Source organism: Epinephelus moara, chromosome 17 (genome assembly GCF_006386435.1).
Source record: "Epinephelus moara isolate mb chromosome 17, YSFRI_EMoa_1.0, whole genome shotgun sequence".
In the NCBI taxonomy this organism is placed as follows: domain Eukaryota; kingdom Metazoa; phylum Chordata; class Actinopteri; order Perciformes; family Serranidae; genus Epinephelus; species Epinephelus moara.
The window spans coordinates 15,176,528-15,192,015 of NC_065522.1; the positions used below are offsets into that span (position 1 = coordinate 15,176,528).

Sequence of the window (15,488 nt, forward strand, 5' to 3'; positions counted from 1 at the left end):
CCAGCACATCGCTACGGTCCAAGCTTGGTCACACATCAGTGCTCCTGAGAATGTATTGTCCTATGGTTAATGCCCACAGAGAGGACAGTCCTCTCTTTGCAAGATTTTGCTAAGACATTTAGTGGAAATGTTTCGTATTTAAATGGCATCCGCTCAGGTCTTTATGCTGCTGTGTTTCACGTGTTTAAAGGAGACAGCTCGACATGTACGGGGCTAATTTTTTTTTTTGACAAGACATTCTTCTTGGATAGCTACGATTACCTTCTAAAAGCGAGTGAACTTGAATCTACATTAACAGAGGTTTCTGCGGGAATGGAGGGGCTATAACATAATGATAGAATACTGAGGCAGCGCCACGTCAGAATATCCCTTTTCCCTCCCGAGTGGAGTGCTTCCTTTGATCATCAAATTGTTCTCCTGAAAATCCTCTCTGTTCTTGAATTATCTGGGCCGCTGAAGTGGAAACTAAATTTTCTGTGGAGGCCAAAGCTTCTTAAGAGAAAGGGAAAAGAATGGGGGAACTAATAAAAAGGTGTGAAAATGACATAAATTGAATAAGCGTGCCAAAAACAATATATGGCCCTATCCCTGAGTGTGACGGTAGAAAAGTAATCAAGGTCTTCAGACATTACAACTGAGCACCGATGAGGAAATAACTCCCCCTTTCCTTCCTGTCCACATATAAAAGAAAACAGCATGCAGTGTTATTGCATTCTCCCAACAACTGTGGTATTTATTCATCAATCTGAAAGGATTTACACATATTCAGGGTGTGCTCTGGCTGTACAGCAGCATAATTGCAATGTTAAAGTCACCAGAAAATGTATTTCTACGATAGAAATGCCAAGGAGGCGATAGAAAGGAATTAATAGATTGTTACAGAGCAAAATCACTTCTCTAAATCCTTCCCAGTACACAGAATTAACTTCTCGTACGGTACAACTGTTTCTGCCCTTGGACCTTGATTAAGGTGCTAACACAGGACCGCTTGTCACTTCTAATGTAAATTGCCTGTTAACTACTGTCAATGGCGCCCTGTTTAATTTGCCCGGCTTGATCGCCGTTTGTTGTGGTTGCAGTTAAGCACACATTTTCATATTCATGCATATTCATACTGATTCATCCTCTTCAGATGCAGTTCAATTCATTAGGAATGCCTCCCCGTTAGCCAGCAGAAATAACAAACGAGCACTGATTTTTCCCATCCGGCAGTCTTTCATGTTAGTTACAGTGATGGTGCTGCTTAGCTTTCCTTTTTTACCCTGTTACATACTACCAACACCACATCCTGACAATTCCTCTGGTTAGACATTTTAAAGCAGCTAAAATTAGCAAGCCAATGCAAGATGCACACTGTCACCCCGTACAGAGCGGAGGACATTTCTACCTTCAACCAGAAATGCTGCAAACTTAATTTGTGAGGAATTTGAACATCTCTGTAAACACATTTTCAGCAATGTGACAACCTACTCACAAGCTGAACTTTTCCTGCCCTGCAGTAGGAGAACCCAGCAGACGTTTTCTTTTCTTTTTTTTTTGCAGGAGTGTATGATTGTGCATACCAATTGCCATTTATAGTAGTAAAGGGAACAGGGAGAAGAAGAGGGGAAAAAATTGAGCTCTAGCCATTTTGTTTACAGCCAGAGATTTTGATATCTGCTGCCTGGTAAGAGGGAGGCTCAACAAGTTTAAAGTGAAACCGACAGCCGCATTCTCGCACATTGCAGCTTGAGGGAAAATCACTGTTGGGAAACTGTGCTCGTCCTGTTCAGAATTCAAATGAATTTGGAAGGGACCCTGTTGTACGAGTGGAGGAAAACAGCGAACCCCGGCAGACAGACAGTCAACCCAAGCAAGATACAAAAAGCACAGAGAAGCCAAGGTGGATGAAGATGTATATCAGCTTCTTGTTGGCAAATCTGACAAATGCTAAACTGAACGACGAGACTGTGTGGGTAATATTGGGTATGTTGAAGCATTCACATTAGATGCAGTGTAGTTGTTTGAGGAAATTACTTAGCCATTTTAATAGTTGGTTACGGTTAGCTTGGTCTTTTCATTAGATGTATTTCATCCTTTAAAGGATATCTCCTCCAACAGAGAAGTGGACATGTGGTATACCAATGTGTTCGATGATATACTGTGTATTATAAACATCTTACTACACACTCTTGTTATTGTTGTCAAGGACACCAAGCATCTCAATGTCAGACAGGACATGGATTCAGGCCTTAGACACAACCTGACTCAAGACAAAGCCCCTGGGTGGCCTTCAGACTTTACTATATGTACAAGCCTTATAGTATTAACTGTGTGAATAAAAGACAACTCACCATTGCTTCATCGTCCGAGAGAACCCGCTCTTCATCGTGGATGAGTGCCACTTTGGCCTGGACTTCATCCACTGTTATACTGTGAGAAAAATATATAAAATATTAAAAAACAGATCCAGATAACAGCAGAGTGTTGGTCTTGAGTAATGTACAGAAGGTGCTAAAGCTGTCATGGCTGGTTACTACAGGGGAATTTAAGTCAGTTTTAAAGGGTCAAGAAAATAGCACTCTTGGTGAATGTGAAATTGTTTCAGATAATTTTACATGCTTATGTATGTCTTTGTCTTTTGTATTGCATTCTAACTGGATGCTGTGCTTCATGCTGATGCTGTCCAAGCTGTCCTCTATTTAAAATGAATAAAAGTAATCTCAAGACATGAGCTCCAGTGTCGAGAAGAGCTGAATGAAATGCATCAACTCAAGTTTGTTAACAAAACGTGGTTAGTGTTTTCCTCACAGTTTAAAGCACATCATGATGTTATGAACATGTCAAGGCCTTCACCACTGCAACTGACACCAGCAACTTGTTGACGATGTATGTATTCTAGAGCACCTGAGGGCCAGCACAACATTTCGACTGGCCTTGCTGCAGGGGGGGGACTTGAGGTTTGCAAGAAATGAAAACTTTTGAGACACACAAAAAAATAAATATTGTACTTTTGGACCCTAAGCTCGATCTTTTGGCTTCACAAAACGCGGATTATTGTGCACAAGGTTTCTGGAGTTTCAGTGGAGGAGTCTGTCTTCCTCTGGAGATGAAACAATAAAGCAGCACTAGCTAAATCATTGTAAATTAAACTGCAATCAAAGGGTACGTTGAATTTTGTCCTCATTCTTCAGGCCAGTTTGGGCTAAGTAAACACCGCATTGACACAGATTCTCACCTATCTCGCTATGAGTGGCATACAACACACAGCACAATAAAAATCACACACACCACATCTAATCCTGGAACACTTAGATCTTTTCTTAAGCTACTCTTCCCTGCTGGTGTCTTTCTTCCGGAGGTTCCACCTAAACTAACATTACTGAGCTGAGATAATGACTGCATAGCCAGGATCAATCCCGAGAGTCCATCAAAAGCGGAAGTGCAGGCAAACATACAAAGCGAATAGCTTGTTCCACTACAGAGGATCAATGCTAGGGGTAAGTGCTGGAGAAAAACAATGGCTCCCTCCATTGTGAGGCGGCACACAGGCTGCAGAGCAGTGCCTCTGAAAAATCTCGTGTGAAGAAAACTGGCTTTGGCCCCAATCACAGAGGGCATTTATACACATAAAGATCATAAAAGCAGGTGCTTTACAGTGCACACCTACAGTGGGTTTGACCGACAGAGACGGTAATAAACATTAGGGAACTCACTCTCCCTCGCACTTATAATCCTGACAGAGAGGAGGGGATAAAAAGCACAACCTGTTTGTGGGCCTTTGGGAGGCTCCATCATGGTTCATTTCCTGAAGCAGTTGGTAGACTCTATTTATAGGCCAGCATACTGGTACCAGTTAATCCTGCACTGGGCTGCCAACTGCCTGCCAGCTGGCACAGTGGGTTGCACTTGTGTGTGGTGCTCGGGAAGGTTTCGGATGAAATAATGGTGAGGAAGTCCACAAGCTACCTTAATGACCAGTGAGTGGGGGAGATTTTTCCCCCATAGTGCAACGCCAATTCCAAAAAACTGTGTAAAACATAAATAAAAACAGATTGCAACGACATGCAAAACATTTTTGTCACATATTCAATTTCGTTAGGTACAAATATGTTATAACTTTATTGTTTTCTGTAAATATACCCTCATTCTAAATTTGATGCTGGCAACATGTTCCCAAAAAAAAGTTGGGACATGGGCATGTTTCCACTGTGTTACATCATCTTTTATTTTAATACCACTCAGTAAATGTTTGGGAACTGAGAACACTAATAGTCAAAGTTTTGAGAGTAAAACTCTGTTCCATTACTTTCTTGTACACAACTTCAGCTGTTCAGGTCTTCATTGTCACATTTTGCTTTTCATATTGCACCACACATTTTTAATGGGAGTTAGGTCGGGACAGCAGCCAGGCCAGTTTAGTACCTGCACTTTTTTAATAGAATAGAAGTGAGCAGCGTTTGTGGATGTTGTTGATATATGGCTTTCACTTTGCATGGTAGAGTCTTAACTTGCATTTGTAGATTGACAGTGGTTTTCCAAAGTGTTCTCGAACCCATGTAGGAATATCTTTTATAAAATTGTGTTGGTTTTTAATGCAGTGCAGTCTGAGGGGTTGAAGGTCCGAACATTCAGTGTTGGTTTTCAGCATTGCCTCTAATCTACAGAGACTGATGATGCTATGGATTGTAGATGGTGAAATCTATAAAGTCCTTGCAATTGTGAGTTAAAGGGAAATTTCGGTTTATTTCAGCCTGTCTCCTATCATCCTAAATTTGTTTCAAGTGACTAGTGACATAAAAATAATAGTTAGCATGTTAGCCGTTAGCCTAGATACAGCCGGGGCGCATAGTAGCGTCAGACCTGTTAAAACGTAAGTGAACGGGCATACCTTCAAGTGCAAAGTTAGTCCACTAAACAAGCTTTTTTTCCACAAAGACCGCCTCATATTGTTAGGATAAATGTCAGAGAACATATAGAAAACGACATGTAAACTCTGCAAAATCAAATTCCTCCTCCACAAAGTCGAAGTCTGGCAAAAAGTCAGCCATTATTCTATAAATCTTCATAAAATAAATGAATGAACTTTTCAGGCTACTGTCCGGTTCTGCCTTGCAGCTGCTGCGGCTTGTTCTCGCGAGATTTCAGGCACGGTATGAGATCGCTGCTTGTTCTTGCGATATTTCAGCCGCGCTTTGGAAAACAGAGCTAGAGGGATAAACAAACATGGCAGCACACCGGTAAGGTAAGACAACACGTTTACATGTCGTTTTCTATATGTTCTCTGACATTTATCCTAACGATATGAGGCGGTCCTTGTGGAAAAAAAGCTTGTTTAGTGGACGAACTTTGCACTTGAAGGTATGCCCGTCCACTTAAGTTTTAACAGGTCTGACGCTACTATGCGCCCCGGCTGTATCTAGGCTAACGGCTAACATGCTAACTATTATTTCTATGTCACTAGTCACTTGAAACAAATTTAGGACGATAGGAGACGGGTTGAAATAAACCGAAATTTCCCTTTAAGACATGTTGTTCTTAAACTGTTTGACTACCGTTAAACCTCAATTAAATGCCCAGTCCCTTTTACGAGCCTGGTAAGGCTACAAATTTTTGACAAATACACACCTGTCTCAATTAGAAGCCTGGGGTCCAATTCATAGAACATTTTGAGGATCCATACTAAAAATGTACATACAAACAAAAAACAAAAACTGCGTTCGCCAAAAAAATATTTGGCAATTTCTGCAATCAGGCTGCCACCTCACCATCCGCGTCGCCAATTTTCCGTCTCCAAAATGTTCATATGCATGGGTCAAAGTTTCTCCCATCAAGTCTGTTTTATAGATCACAAATTTTGTGTGGGAAGTGGCGTACGCCTCTTTCAGGCCTCGTTTCGTGCATACGCAATGTTTATAAATGAGACGCATATAGAAGTTATTCGGATGTATAAAAGCAGGTTGTTGGCTACCTCAAATTATGTGTCCATTCCTCGATTACCTTGTAAGTTATTCATATTCCTTTAGTCTAGATTCCTTTCATAGAAATGAATCCAAGTTGTGAGTATTGTTTTAACAGGATAAAGTGGTGTTGTGTCTGTATGCTGGGTACCATAATCCTCAAGTGCAGTAACTCGCTCTCTCTCTGAAACAGTCTGTAGTAGCTAGATCAAATGAATGACTGCTAACTGATATATTATCTGAAGCCTCATTTTTAGACAAGTAATATTCGTACTGGTTTAAAGAAACAATTTGATTGTATTTCCCATCTTTGGTGATTTTGTGCGAAAGGAATTAAAGGCCTGTCCCAAATATAAGCCTGTTGATTTCAGTGATTTAAGCAAATAATAGCCCAGGCTATTAATTGAAGCTTTATGGCATTTGCCTACGCAGCTTTTCACATGGAACCTTGTCCCATCCTTTCTTATTGACGACAGAGCCTTTTGAGGATGCCCCTTTCATATCTAATAATGATATTATCATATGTTCCCAATTAAAATGTTCCAAACTGGTGTTTTTCAAGCATTCAACAACTTTCTCACAATTTGTTGCCCCTGTAACAACTTTTCTGGAATGTGTTGCAGGCATCGAGTTCAGAATTAGTTCATATTCACAAAAAAACAAAGTTAATCAGTATGAACATGATACATCTTGTCTCTGTATTGTATTCAATTGAATATAGGTCATAAAGGATTTGCAAATCATTGCATTCTGTTTTTAATTTACACAGCATCCAAACGTTTTTGGAACTGGGGTTGTACAAACTGATAGGAAGAAACTTTCACTGACTACACATTCTAGAGAGACCAAACTGTGTGAACCTGCTAACCCACAAATCACTGGAGCAACAATATTTCTACAGAGTTAGTTTTTGTTTGACAATACAATTAAGATGATAATCAGCGTGTTAGCTTCTGACATATTTCTTCATGTATTTCAAAATGGATTTGAAACTCCCTGAAAATAAAATTTGTTGCCATTTTTGTCATGAAGCAATAATTATTGGTGGCTAAACAGACACAAAAATGAGATTAGTTCACAGTATAAATGAGAGAACAATTATCTGTGAATCTGCATTAAAGATAATTAGCAATTCCAATCGAGTGGATTAAGAACGGGGTAGCGTTTTGCTAAGTGTCATTAGGGACAAAGCCAAGAGCTTTTTTGTACAAGATAAAGAGTCTGCAATGTGCATGCTAATCCGGTTCAAAGTCAGCAAATTGCCTGGCAGTGTGTAAGCATCAGGTATACCGGCAGTGACTCTGGACTTTGCATTTATCAAAACGGAAACTAAATCAGGCTTGACACCTGGGCGTGTGAGCTGCACAGCCTTACAGGAAAAAATGGTGATGTAGCATACATATACAGAGCCTCCACCTCCTGATTTATTCAAATGGGCATCAATACATGTCCTGCCTCAAGATGGCCAGCTCACCGAATCCCATTGACTGACAGACTGAAACAATGGCTGTATAGAAATAAGCGGCACTTGCAGATATTTCAGCTTAGTAATGTGTTTGTTTAAGCGCAGCCCGTGGAGAGACACCGCTTGGGATGGAGCGGATAGAGTGGATGGATGGAGGCAGAGCTGGGGAGGGATTGGGAGGGGGGCAGAAGGGCTGAATAATGGTACACATCCAGGCGCAGGAATGCATAAGTGGGCACATAGCGCTCCCTGGAAAAAAAACGCTGCACAAGCACTTCCTCCTCGATGCAGCCATATGTTTTATAGCGCTTTCAGTTTACTATGCCCAGCCCTGCTTCCTTTCCGGGAGAATATGCCCAGTTAGCTTAAGCAGTATTGATTTTTTTTTTCTTCCAGGCGTGGTGTGGGAAGGTGAGGATCGTGATGGGTGGGGATAGCAGTGGAGAGAAAGCACGGAGGGGACACGCTCATTGGATGTGACGCGCTCTGTTTTTCTGCAAGCCGCCAGCACATTTAAGTATCTTGCTTCAAAGCAAAATGGATGCCACTCGCTTTAAAGCTGGCAGAGGTTAAACACTGCTCACGACAGCATGTGAGTCAGCTTGGGTGGCTGAGGGGGAAGCTGGGAGATTGGGTAGGGGGGCGACAAGTGGGTCTGTTGGGACTTGAAGATTAAACAATGCAAATAAGCCAATGAATTACTTTTTGAAGTTTGCTGAAGAACAAATGGGCGTAGGAGTTTCAGGGAATGAGATGTGTGCACTCAGCTCAGACTGATGAGACTTCCCTGCATCAGAAGTTAAGGTGGAACTAATGAGTGTAGTACATATACATATTGATGTGAATTAGGTGCTCCAGAAACACCCATTTGTCTTATAGCAGGGGCAATAAAAGATAGAATGCACGTGAGAGGAAAAAATATGAGTCGTTATTATAATCTGGTGTTATGGATCTTCTTCATTGTACTCATCTTTCATGTTGTTTTTGTTTCACTTTGCTGCATTAGCAGGATTCCTCTGGAGGACGACAACAATTACAAGCAAGTGAACATGAGTTCTGTGAATTTGTTGCCCCATGTGACATGGTAATATTTCCCCTTATCCACACCGACACAAATTACAGGTTTTATCCATCACATAAAGCTACGTTTGTTTCCGTGCTGAGATGTCTATAAAAAATAAATACACGCCCTAAAGGAGGGTCGTTTCTAATTTTTGTGTGCAAATTTATGGAAGTAGCTGATGGCTATTAAAATGATTCAGCAGTGTTTGCCATTGAGAAAGCTTTACATCTCAAAGACCAAAATTTGCCATTAATATAACCGCAAGATCCTTGGATAGCCCGACTTTTTGAGTTGTTTACTTGTATTTTAAAGGTAAACTATGCAGGGATTGTCGGCTACTGTTTGTACACAGTATCGCCAGCAAAAGCGAAAGTGAAAGCCAACCCAGATTCACTCCAATTAATTGGCATTTTGCCCCTCTATTAGAGCTGCAACGATAAATTGATTAATCTATTAGTTTAACTATAATTAACCACCAACTAAAGTGATAATCCATTAATTGGTTTGAGTCATTTTTTAAGGGAAAAAAGTAAAAATTCTCTGAATCCAGCTTCTTAAATGTGAATATTTTCTGGTTTCTTTACTCATCAATGAGAGCTAACTGAACATCTTCAGGTTATGGACAAAAATTTCTGACATTTTACAGACCCAACAACTAATCAATTAATCAAGAACATTATTGACAGATAAATCAACACTGATAATAACTGTTAGTTGCAGACCTACTCAGTATATTTGTGTTTTTTCTTGGCAAAGTGTCAGCCATTTTCATAGCTTTTTCTTGGACGTGTGCAACTTATGGTGGCACCTGGTTGCTAGTCCCGACTTCACGTGCACGCTGAAAGGCGACATAAGAAAACACAGGCAGAAGGCAGAGTCTCTGCAGATAAATAGACCGCCACAAACCTCTCGAGGGTCATAAGTAGGGCTGGGCGATATCACAATTAATTGAACATTTTATCTCGATTACGATTAAAGAACGATTATCTTGTTTTTGTTTTTTGCCTTCATATTTCACCGACAAAGTTTGTACTTTAAATATGCCCGACTGTTAAAGCTGTGGTATTTTTTGTAATGAAATGCAAATCTTATCTTTGTGATTTTAAAATAATGGAAGGAAACACACAGATGAATATTTCAATATTTGGAATATTGTGTAGCCTTCGTAAATGCTTGTGTTCTCAAAAGCTGCATCGTGAAGGCACTTGTTGCTGGGTGCTTATCAGGCTCTTTCTGTTTTTTTGAGCCATGCACTGTTCATATTTGGTGACATGATTGTGCCCCAAGCGCTAAAACATATTGGTGGTGTTACCTTTGGTCACTGAAACAATGTTTTTGCTGCATTAACATTTGATTTCTTTCTTCATGAGAGCCAAAATGTGTCCAAACAACGGACAGCATTTTATTTCTGTTTGGCTAGGTGTTGGAGTTCTCCTTCATGTTGCTTCCAGGTCATGGATTGGACTGGGCGGAGTCACGTGACAACACAGAGAGGTATGTTTTTAAAGGGACAGTACATGAACACACACAGTCAAAGAGTATTAACAGAATTTAAAAAAACAAAATTACTGACGTGGGCAGGATTAAATCGGTTAGAGGTTCTGAATGTCAGTATAGATTCATTTTCAATTAACTGCCCAGCCCTAGTCCTAAGTAATAATTGAGAGGGATTACTTTTAAATGAGCCTATACATTGTTTTGTAAAGAAAATCCTGCATAGTACACATTTAAAATTCCCCTCACATTGTCCACAACTGAGCTGAAAATGTGCCACAGCTATATTTATTTCACTAGACCTTGCTCATTTTAGTATCCAGTGGTTAAAATGCGCAGCTCGGTTAGAGAAGCACAATGTTCAAGGACAGTAGATCACTTGGAAGAAAAAAAAGGTGCAGCTGAATTATAAAGCAAGATTCAAAACCTTCAACCGTGTTCCTTTTTTCACACTCCCCAGCCTTCAAGCCCTCTCTGGTACATTTTTTAAACTGCACAGTAGGAGGAGAAAAGCCCAAACCGAGAGCAAATATGCTTTAAGAATTTCTTTAGTATTGGATTTCATAGCAATCTAAATACTGTGACAGAAGCCTTTTCACCCTGGCCACACTAAAATCCTGAGGGGAAAAAAAAACGGTTTCACTATAAAAATATCAGTGGTGGCATTCGGAAAAAAAGGATCGGTGGATTCCTTATTTTTAAAAAACATTTGCAAACACTGTTTTTAATATAAAAGGTTTCTATTTTCATTAACACATCACACATGCGTGGGCTTTGGAGGGTTTTCATAGTTTGTAGAGTGATTAAAATGGGTGAGCACAGGGCAAAACATGAGAATAAAAACTGGAGCCACAATTATCAATGATGAAATAATCAGCATGTTAGTTACCTGCCATCTTTATTGCTGTCCAGTAACTTGAAAGTGCTGCTGACTGAGCTGTTCTGACGTTTGAGACCTAAGAAGAAAAATCATATCTGGGTTAAAGCAAAGCTACCTGATAGTTTTAAGGCACCACGGTCATAAGCACAATGAGTCGACAAAGAGGTGATATTTTCTATTACACAGCCACGTTGGACTTGCTGTTTAATCACCAATCACTGCTATAAACACTAATCCATGTGAATGCAAGCTGAGAGGCAAAGATGGAGAAAGGGACAGAGCTGGAGTTGGATTTAAAAATATGGGGAGCGGAGGGGTGTTTGGGAGGGGAGGGGGGGTGGAGGTTGTTGGGCAATCAGGCAATGAGTCAGTCACGCTGCGCAAGAACATTTGGTTTCCCTGTAGGAAAAAAAAAAAAGCATGTCAGAGTCCAGAATGCAATCAGGAGGCTTTGTGCTGTAACGGCTGCTATGACAGTGATTTCCCTCTTCTCCATTCACATTCGCAGGCAGATGAAAAGGAGACGCAAAAACTTCCTCAACCCCCTTTCCAGCGAGCATGTGACCCCAACTGATTCATTTTGTGAATCGCATTCATTGGAGTGGGAGGGAGAGGAAGTTCTCTTATGCTCGGCACTAAGCGTCTCCCACATCATCAGCAGAACGGAGAATGTAAAGGGGCAAACTGATTGGCCCCTAAGTCTGGGGAAAAGCACTTTACATAATGCTAATTGCACATCCGCCGCAATTACCTTTCCGTACTAATTACAGAAAAGCTAATTGTGAAATTAGCATTTTTTTTTTCCCAGTGTACAGTAGAGCGCCTGTGTTGAGCGTGAGCTGTAGGGGTGTAAAAAAAAAAAAAAAAACTAAAAAAAAAAACTAAACCCCAGTTCATAAATGCAGCCTTGCCAAAATGAATCCATATTTATAAAGCCAAGCAGTTTCCTTGGATTTAAGTTTAAAAAGATGCAAGAGTGTACAGCACATCTTGTCACCCACGACATGACTGGAAGCTGCAAGTGTCTACAGAGCAGCCAGATTCCTCACCCTCATTGTTGACTCTACTCAGCCAAGGGGAAAAACAAGATTTGCTAATATTCTTCTGCAATACACACAGCATCTGTCATATTAGTGGCCTATTCTTTTGTTTGAACAGCGCTCTATTCCCAACCTAATGCTTGACATTCTCAACCCATCCTCTAGTCGCTCTGTCTCGCAAAAAAAAAAATGAGTGCACAAAGGAGTAAGAGAAATGGTCTCATCCCTCCCTCTACTGCAGAGCTGTAGCTATGAAAAACAACCATAAGGAGGATAGATGGAGAAGGGAGGAGAGGAAGGCAGAGAAAGAGGAAAAAGATGGAGTGGGGGCAGGGGCGGGGGGGGGGGGCAATGTGGTAAAAGGTAAGAGGAAGAGTGGGGAAGAATGTGGAAAATAAGTGAGGAGAGAGTAGGAGGGCGAAAAAAGAAGAAAAAAAAGACAGAACGGAGGTTCAAGACATTGGCTCTTTAGGCCGATGGCACATATAGGGGGCTATGTTTACTAATGGACACCATCACTCATCCACCCATGTTGCCCTGGCGATAGCGCAGCACACTCGTAAAATAAGAGAGGCACAAAGAGAACAGAGAAAATGGAACATATCAGCAGGAGACTGCAGATCTATGCCTAGGCTACAGATCGTGTTATCTACACAGAGCTTTCTTTGTTATTGGAAGCTCTTCACTCCAAGGCTAACAAAACACACATTTTGCTTTCTTTTATACACTATAAGCAATATTTCCAGGCAGAAAATTACCCCCTTTTCTGAGGGAGAAAAAAATGCTTTGAGATTGAAATGGATCAAAAGGCTGCAGGTGTTGCACTGAACCTTTACTTTGCAGAAAAGAGCACATACTGTAAACATAAAGATAGAATCTGCAAATAACTATTTTAACCTAAACGGTGCACTGGATGGTTCAGCTATACTGCGTCGCATTCAGAGAAGACTGCAGCACAATAAGAACACTGCAGCGTACAAAATCAGTGGCTTTCTAATTTCAATTTGTTCATACATTATCAGGGTTGTGGTAACAGTCGCTGCCTTATTCTCTTGTATGTTCCCACATGTTAATAATAGGCATTAATTAACCGCGTAGAGCCGATATGACAGGTATCACAAATAAGACAAATTAACCTGTCAAATCCTAGGGCTGTAGGATACGCAATACAAAATCATATTGCAATTATTTTTGACAGATATTGCGATTGCGATATGAATTGCAATTTTAGTGGGAATGGTAATTTTTGCATTTCTTTTTCACTGAAAAAATGTAACAATGTGATTATTGCTTTGGTCTGTACCAAATAAGAATGGTTTCGCTCACGTTTGGGCGTGGGGAAAACAATGCTTCATTTATAACAGTGTATTGTGACACATTTTGTCTTTATCGGAAAAAAAAAGTTCCTGTGATTTGGATATTGCGGTGTTCCGATAATATTTAAATTAATTGTGCAGCCTTATCAAATCCCCATTTCACAATGGGTGCGGTTACATGATGGCTTCTCATTCAGAATGAAATAAATCTGAATGAAATCATTTGGAATTAAAGTTTTTCCAGGTAGTTTACATGGGAAATATTCATTCCGAATGAGGGTTTACACGGGAGATGAGGTTAATCGCCTTTATTCAGGTCTGCGCAAGGTTTGGGGGCAGGGAAGGTTTCTGATTGGATAGGGGGCGGGGCTGATGTTACGTGTTTATGTTTACCGGAAGAAAACACTGTAGTCCTTGCTCCGGATAATAAGATGCTTGACGTCGCCGTTCTTAGTGCCTTTTTCGGGCTTGTTTTGCTTATATTCTTGAAGCAGCAGCACGACAACAACCTTGTTCTGCTAATGCTTCGTCTGTTGAGGAGGAGAAGGAAGGTAGAAGACCGTGCTTTGGCGTATGGAAACCGGTGAGTGCAACGAGTCGCACTGCGCTATATACGTCATCGCGCCAGAAGGGCAAGGAAACGAGCATGTGCGGAAAGACCGGAATGAACTTGAAGAGGAGTGAGTGTATACAAGTGCGAGAAATTCTTTCATTCGGAATTAGCTACAGAATATTCCAGCCCCTTACATCGGATTGAATTTTCAATCGCATTGGCCATTTTCATTCCGAATTAGGCGTTTACAAGGTCACTTTTAACAGGAAGGAACTTTCATTCCAAATGAAAAGGGCATTAAACTGTCCATGTAAACGCACTCCATGTTTGCCTCTGCTTATACCATCATTCCCTTTTGCATGTTTTCTGAATATTTAGAAAATACAGATGATGAATTATGTTTAGCAGCAGAACATCTACACTTTACACAAAAGCATGGGACAATTGCAGTGGCAAAATTAAATAAAAAAATAAATATAAATGAGCTACAAGGAGCCCTGGTGGCATTGTGGTTAAGGTGCAGACCATAAACTGAAACATAAAATAATAAAAGCTTAAAATAGTGGGGGGAAATCGGAGTATATCAAAGCAGTATGAACATGAAATGTTTGGCACTGATTTGCTGCATCTGGGTTACCTCAGGGGGAACTTCTACTGAAATCCAGAAACCTGGAAGACTAATTTTGTGTCTTCACTGCATATTACATGTTTCTTAATAACCATGCAGCCCTGTGCAAAATCCAACATATATAGGATTACATGCATACGTACAAAGACCCTCATACATAAGCTATATGGCACAAAGATGTTAATGGTAACACAGACACCAGACAGCAGCTTTTATTGAGAGATAGTAGTCCAAGTCCTACGTGTAAGCTTGCTACTGAGTGCCTATGTGCAAGTTGAAAGTGCCGTATCCTTAATGGAACAGCACAGAGAAGCAAAAGTAAAAACGGCAAAGGTCTGTGTTTTAAGAGAGGAGGTAGACGTACCTCAAACCCATCCAACAAAAGTATGAGTCAGTCATTAAACTCACTAGCAGCGTTGGCATGGCCTGATGGACATAAGGTAAGGCTGTCAATTCATTCAAGACTTAACCAGTGGTTCTGGAACTGGGATGAACTTGACTAACAGGATAGAAAAAAAGATATTTCTATGAGCCTATGACACCTACTATTAACATGCAGACCTGTATCTGGATATCAGGACAAGGAAAATGCACGGTAATGCTGGTGTACTGCATTGCAATCCAAATGCTGTTGGATCATTCAGACCACATCTGGAAGAAATGCATTTTTTTTTAAATCGCACTGCAGAGGAATAAAACAGTTCAAGCAAAAGCGGAAACATGCTACAAATTTCCCCAATTTATAAAGTCGTCACTGAGCAGATGGCAAACGGGTGTGAAACGAGCTCTCACCAGCGCCAATATAAAGCAAAACATCTGACGGTGTCTTACAATGAGGCGAAGGATAACCACACTCAACAAATCCACCAGCTCCACCTATCTAATTGGCATATTGAGATCTGATCACAATGCCCGAGGAATCGAGAAGACACGAGCAGGTGTGCATTCAAAGGCCTGTGATCATATTTTATTATCAAGACTGCGTCTCCAGATACAGATCACATGTTTCTAGAAGGTGTAAATTAGGCCTTTGCATCAACGTGTCTTATTTTTCTGTTATTGGCACTTTGTTGTGAAATACTTCTATGCCTCTAGGCTCCTGCTAATAAT

The 15,488-nt window shown here is 40.7% G+C and overlaps 1 protein-coding gene across 1 annotated transcript in view; it reads right to left on the reverse strand.

The window, feature by feature from the left end:
- The window catches only part of LOC126404200 (glucosidase 2 subunit beta-like), a 190,452-nt gene that overhangs the window by 151,504 nt on the left and 23,460 nt on the right, over positions 1–15,488 (reverse strand). The window contains exons 7-8 of the mRNA XM_050067256.1: positions 10,851–10,917; positions 2,334–2,412 (exon numbers count right to left, since the gene is read on the reverse strand). Coding sequence (XP_049923213.1) covers positions 2,334–2,412; positions 10,851–10,917 — 146 coding nt within the window. The remainder of the gene's footprint in view (positions 1–2,333; positions 2,413–10,850; positions 10,918–15,488) is intronic.